General features: G+C 44.4%; 1 protein-coding gene across 2 annotated transcripts in view; it reads right to left on the reverse strand.

Moving 5' to 3' along the window:
* The window catches only part of C10H6orf62 (chromosome 10 C6orf62 homolog), a 13,627-nt gene extending 9,436 nt beyond the window's left edge, over positions 1–4,191 (reverse strand). The window contains exons 1-2 of one of the 2 annotated variants that reach the window (XM_022562358.3): positions 4,079–4,191; positions 872–1,048 (exon numbers count right to left, since the gene is read on the reverse strand). In XM_022562358.3, coding sequence (XP_022418066.1) covers positions 872–1,048; positions 4,079–4,120 — 219 coding nt within the window. In that variant the 5' untranslated portion in view covers positions 4,121–4,191. The other variant, XM_022562357.3, reaches the window with a different exon arrangement.
* Between the last annotated feature and the right edge of the window lie 1,809 nt (positions 4,192–6,000).

Consider the following 6,000-nt stretch of genomic DNA (forward strand, 5'->3'; position numbering starts at 1 on the left):
GAACAGCTTGGGCATGAAGGGCACTGAGCAGAGTCGAAATTTCAGCACACAACTTTAGAGCCAGCCCCCCATACACCTACAGTCCTGCATCTGTGAATGCAACCAACTGTGGATTGAGTAGTATTGTATATGTATTTATTGAAAAAAATCTGCTTATAAGTGGATCCTGGCAGTTGGTGCAAATCTGTGTTGTTAAGGGTCAACCATGTATCACTTTATGTCTTTTATGAGGTTTGTATACAATTTGAACAGCTCATGACCTAATTCTAATTTTTATCTTATAGAGTCCACATATAATCACTCAGTCCAATGTTTTTCACATCAAGATCTTAACTCAGTGCATAGTGAAAACTCCAACCGCAGCTCTAATTTTTTGTCTTTTCTTTTAAAGTCCTTCCACTCTTCAAAATCAGAACTTCTAATATGAATCACTACCTTCTAATCACAGGTGAAATGCTATTTTTGTTGTATGCTGATTATTGAGGCCAACTAATCTCTTCCAGACCAGTATATGGTTATCTCCAGCCTCCCCAACAAGCCCACTAATCCTGGGGACCTCTTGTTCAAGTTTGCCCAGACTAACTTTCTTTCAATGAGCTGCAGAAGTTTAGCAAAATTCCTTACTTATAAGGGGCATGATGTTCTCCCCTGAAAAAGGAAATCCCAATGAACAGTAATATAAACCACGAACCACAGCAACAATGTACACAATTACCAACATAATAACACATAAGAAAGTTATCCATGCTTTATTTAAATTCCACTTTTAAAGAGATTTATGACCATAATTAACTACCCATTCTTAGGAGGAAGAAAAACCCAAGTTTAACTCACAAAAACCTACCAAAACCAAGACAAAAACAGAATTTACCCTTCTCATAGACTGGTATCGAGGAGCATGGAGCTGTACCACATCCTTCTGTAAAAGCTCTATGGAACTTTCCAAGGAATAGCTGGAATCTCGCACACCTTTCAGGATATTTTCTTCATAATTATTTGTCATGACTGGTATAACCTCAGACACTTCAAAGAGTGCTGATTTTTTCTTCTAAAAGAAAAAAAAAGGTGTATTAACCCACAGGTAGCACACTGTCTTAACACCCAGAGTTCATATTACAATGTCATGTACCTTTATTCTAACCCAGCAAAATTCTTAACTGATGTAATATTTGTACTGAAAACACAGATTTCCAAATAGGTGGATCCTTCTGTTCTTCTCCCAACCCCCTTACTCCTCTACCACACACAAACAGGCTATTAGAATGTTTTAACTGCATGGTTTTATAGCATTATGGTAACCGTAGCAAGTACTTATTTTAGACAATATTTCTTAAATGCTGTGAGAAACAAACACCAGATACCCCTAAGGTTAAAAAAACAAAACAGTGATTTACTCTTGATGTAAATTCACTTAACTGGTCCTATATACAGCCAAATTAAAATCTCAGCAGTTTAAAATCAAAGCTCTTCAGACAAATTAACTGCTTCACTCCTTAAAAGGGTCAATTTCCATTACTCCTTCTGGATATTACATAACTACAAGCGTCAACATTCAAGAAAAAAAAAGTCTACCAAATCTTCAAACGTAGTTAAGATCAAGGGCTCATCATCAACTTAGGTTATAAAATTTATCAACTCCTCAGACAACTGCCTGGATACTGTCCATTCAAAGAATAAAAGCAGGTTTTCATAGGTGTTAGAAGAGCTAGATGGTATAATCTGGGGCATCTCACAGATTAAATTCAAATATCTAGTCTCACTACCTATATCTTGTATTTATTTCTAGTGAACCTACATTATAATGGCTTCAACTAAAATCTCATCTTATCAATGCTGCAATTAACAAAAAAAGAAAAAAAAAGTAAATCCGTGGTATCATTTCAAAACAAACCACTTTTGAAACCATTTTAAAATGCTATACTCAAGAGCATTCTTAAATATTGAATACTAGTATCTTCAATAGTGGGGTAAAAACGTGGGAAAATTAAAGGGATACCACGCTAAGATGATATTTCTGATATCAAATTAGCTCATAATTTAAGCACAAAATCAAAGTAGTATTTCCTTAATATTCATAACCTGACCTCATGTCAAAGAGAGATCGATTATCTAAGAAAGTGTCCATTATTTTAAGTTGCAAAAAAATACTGCTTTTATCATGTTCTCACAACTTATTATTTGCTATTTAACTGTGAATTAATTCTGATTAAGACAAAAAATTTAAACTTCTTTTGGTCATTCTGAATTTTAATCAACTGCACTTCTAAACACAAATTAAACCTTTACAGTAATCAATTGCTCTAAGAATTAAAGTGCATTCTATTTCGTTAAATGTACCATGAGAAAAGGTAACGAGTTGATGAACCAGATCGCTTTCAGCATATAAACATTTTGATTCTAATTTACTACTTTCAAACATTCTGTATACTTTAAACAATCTTTAAATTCAGTTATCAAGTTCTTTATGTAACTCCACATAAATGAAATTCATTGTAAAACATAAATGAGTTTTACAAATGCTACCCACCCCATGTTAACTAAAAGTGGATCCTAAGAAGCTTTAGAATTAATACCAAACCAAGAGCACTCAAGCCTTCCATTCATAGTTATACCGCAACTCCTTTGATTGAGATAATTACCCACAAGGGTCAAAGTTAAAGCACACAAATGTAGACTCTTTAACCTAATATACACTTACAAAAATCACTTGTGCTAATTCACATTAAGAACTTTAAATTACCTTCTCCTTGAATACAAAGGCAATATACATCTTGAAGTCAAACTGGTCAGCTAGAGATTCTTTTTTCTTTCTAAGCTGAGCACGTAGTCTGTTCAGAGCTTGTTTCTTCCGGGAGTTTGGGTCCCCCATTTTGAAATACAGGTGGTACTAAAGCCTTTGGAAATTGTCACTAAACTATGGGCACTTTTTCTTAAGACTCAAGTACAACAGAAACAAGTCATTTTTTTCCTGCTAATATGATTGAATAGCTAAAATCAAGACTGTAACCCAAAAACTGCACCTTCTGGCAATATTAGCAGACTGTCATATTACAGGGTCAAGAAACAAAAGCTGCTGTCCAGTCATGTTTGGACAATAACGTTTGGGGTCAGATGGGAAAAAGGAAGGGAAGGAAGGAAAGAAAGAGGAGAAAATACTTGAACTAACTTTTTGGAAAACACATTTGGCTTAGCTGCCAAAATAAAGGTGGGGGAACTGAAAAACCTATTAATAGGATTTAGGTGTGCAATAAAACACAGCTGACATCAGTCCAATCCTTAAAATCCATCCGGATTTTTTTCCCTCTTTTCAGAGAAGGGATAATGAAAAGGAATGGGGAGGGGGACTGTGATCCTTGCTTTCTGAATGTCAAAAAAAAAAAAAAAAAAAGGAAAGGGGGAAAAAAAGCCACCAAAATAACCCCCCAAAACAGGGTAGGTGAATGAAACTGAAATACCCAATTGGATTTTACCCAGCCAGATCCATGGCTGTAGTACCTAATTAATTCTTAGTTATTTCAGATTTCACTATTGCTATATATTGTCAGTGCGTGTTATTGATTACACTTGGTGGTGAGCAAAGAGAAAAGTGCAAAACCGGTTGAGAAGGAAGGGGAGAGGTACAGGGCTTCCCTGCAATCAACTACAGTGTATACCGGGGGCGGGCAGCTGTTGCCCAAAGGAGCCATAAGAAAAAACAGCGGAGTCATTACCAACTTCCCCATCACCCACATTTTCACCCTCAGGCGGCTGCTAATGCTGCTGCCAAGGAGAATCATGATGGCACAGGGAAAGGGGGTACAGAATACAATAATGACTCCGGCTCTGTGGTTAGACCTGATTAATGCCCGGGATCCCAACACCCCAAGTCCTGCAATGAGTCCTACATTCCCCAAGGGAGCCTTCCCTATGAATCTGCCCCCGTGCAAGACCGTGGGGAGTGCGACTTATCTTCTTGTGAGCATTGCTGAGGCAAAGGTGGCGGGCTCTTCTCCCAAATCCCAGGCAGTGCCTGGGGACCACCGGCCTTCCACCCCCCAGGTCCCACCCCCACCCTTTGCCTTCAGCGGCAGCGACTCACTCGCACCACGGGAGACACTGGATCACTCGGGTTTTCACTCATTTCATCGTGGAAACAATCCCCGCCCGGGTAGAGGAGGCGGGAGAGGGTAAATGGGAAGGATCAGTGGGAAGAAAAGAAAATAGTTGCGTTAATATTATTTTTTAAAGTATGCCCACCCCACCCCCCCAAGAAAAAAAAATTAAGTTCCCGGATTCCGCTCTCACGTTGAACAGGCCATGTTTCCCGAGTTTGAATTGCTTAGGGCGGGGTCGTTAGTTGGTTTCCCAAAGGGGTAGAGGGTGGACTCGAGGCAGCTGGGGCGGGGGTGGATGACGGGGAAGTCCCCTCCCTGTCCCCGCGGAGACCGGGACTCACTGACCGACTCTCGGGTGGGGTTCGGGCCCTCTAGCCGCAGCCCGCGGGCGGAGCGGTGGCGGCGGCGGAAGAGGAGGCGGCGGCGGGGGCGCTGCTCGCAGCACGGGCAGGAGCCATGTCAAGAGAAAACCACCAGCCAACTGAGCCCCTCCATCCCCGCTGCAGTGCGCACTGTGACCGGGCCGCCCGCGCTGCTGCCGCCGCTCAGCCCCCACCTGGGACCCATAGTCTGGCTCGGCGCCCCGGGCGGCGGCTGACTGGAAGGACGCGGGTACAGCGGCGACGGCGAGAGAAAGAGAGAAGGAGAAACGAGGAGGAAGAGGGGGGTCGGATTTGTACTGGCGGCGGAGGGGGAAGGGAGGAAGGGGAGGGGAGCCCTGCGCTAAGGGGGGGGGGTCTGTCAGCGAAGTAAACCCCCCAAAATAAAGTTATTTCAGTTCAAGCATCTGCTCTGGAGTCTTTCTTCTCCGCACGAGTCGAGTTCCGGCTCTCGGAAAGAAGGTCGAGGAGACCAGGAGGGGAGAGATGCTGAAGCGGAGGGTGGGCTTCCGCGGTGGCACAGCTCGGATCCCCCCCACCGGTGGCTGCGGAAGCGGCAGCGGCGGCGGCGACCTCGGCGCCTCCCGGGTCCGGGTCAGAGTCGCGTTTGAGAAGAGAAGCGAGAACAAACAACTTAAAATGGCAGCGACGGCCACTGCGTCACCCGCCCCTCACCGGCACCGCCCCGAACTCTCTGCGGCTGCGCACCCCGAGGGCCGCCACCATCCGCGCTGAAGCGAAGAGGGAGAAAAAACTGGAAGGGGGGAAGGTTTACATGGTTGTCAAAGAAGGGAGGAAAGAAGAGCTGGAGCAGAGGGTGTGAGTGAGCTTTTAAAAGGGTGACTCTTTGAGCTTAAGCTTCTTAGTTAACATTCCGCCTCAAAGGGAAGTTTGAGAATAGACACTCCCCTCTTGTCCAGTATGGAGTTTCCATAGGGCGTGGAAAGGGCCGACCCATTCTCCCTCCGCCCCCTCTGTCGGGAGGTCCCGGGCTCCAGAGTTGGCCCCTCGCCCCTCCCCCTCTGTCGTCAAAAAGCCACGCCCTTATGCCCTCCCAGACTCCGCCGGGTCGCGGGACGGGGCGGAGCCGGTGGGCAGAGAGTAAGCGAAGGTGAAGGAGGCGGAGTAAGGGAGGAAAAGGGAAATGTGGGTCGGAAGAGGAGGCGGAGACTCCCATTTCAGTTCGTTGTGGTTTTTATTTCTAAACCACTGATTGGTAGTCCTTCTGGTCTGCCCCGCGGTATCTTGCAGCTGAAAATTCATTTCCAATACCTGGAATTTAAACAGCGTGCAGCAGAAAGTGGCTCACGTTGGTCGCACATGGCTCTCTGTCCCCACCTCGCCATGTGCGCAGGGAGGGAGGACGGCCCTCAAGCTCCGAAGAAGGCGAGAGACGCCGCCGTTGGAGCGTTGCTGCTGTGGCTTAGCAGAAAAACTGCCGAACCTGCCCCTTGGATCATTTTAACCCTACTTTGAGAACACAATTTCTTTCTTTTTTTTTGAGTTTTTGAACTTTATTTTATTTT

This window comes from Delphinapterus leucas, chromosome 10 (genome assembly GCF_059928025.1).
Source record: "Delphinapterus leucas isolate spDelLeu-1000000601 "Yukka" chromosome 10, BTC_Dleu_Yukka2, whole genome shotgun sequence".
NCBI lineage: Eukaryota > Metazoa > Chordata > Mammalia > Artiodactyla > Monodontidae > Delphinapterus > Delphinapterus leucas.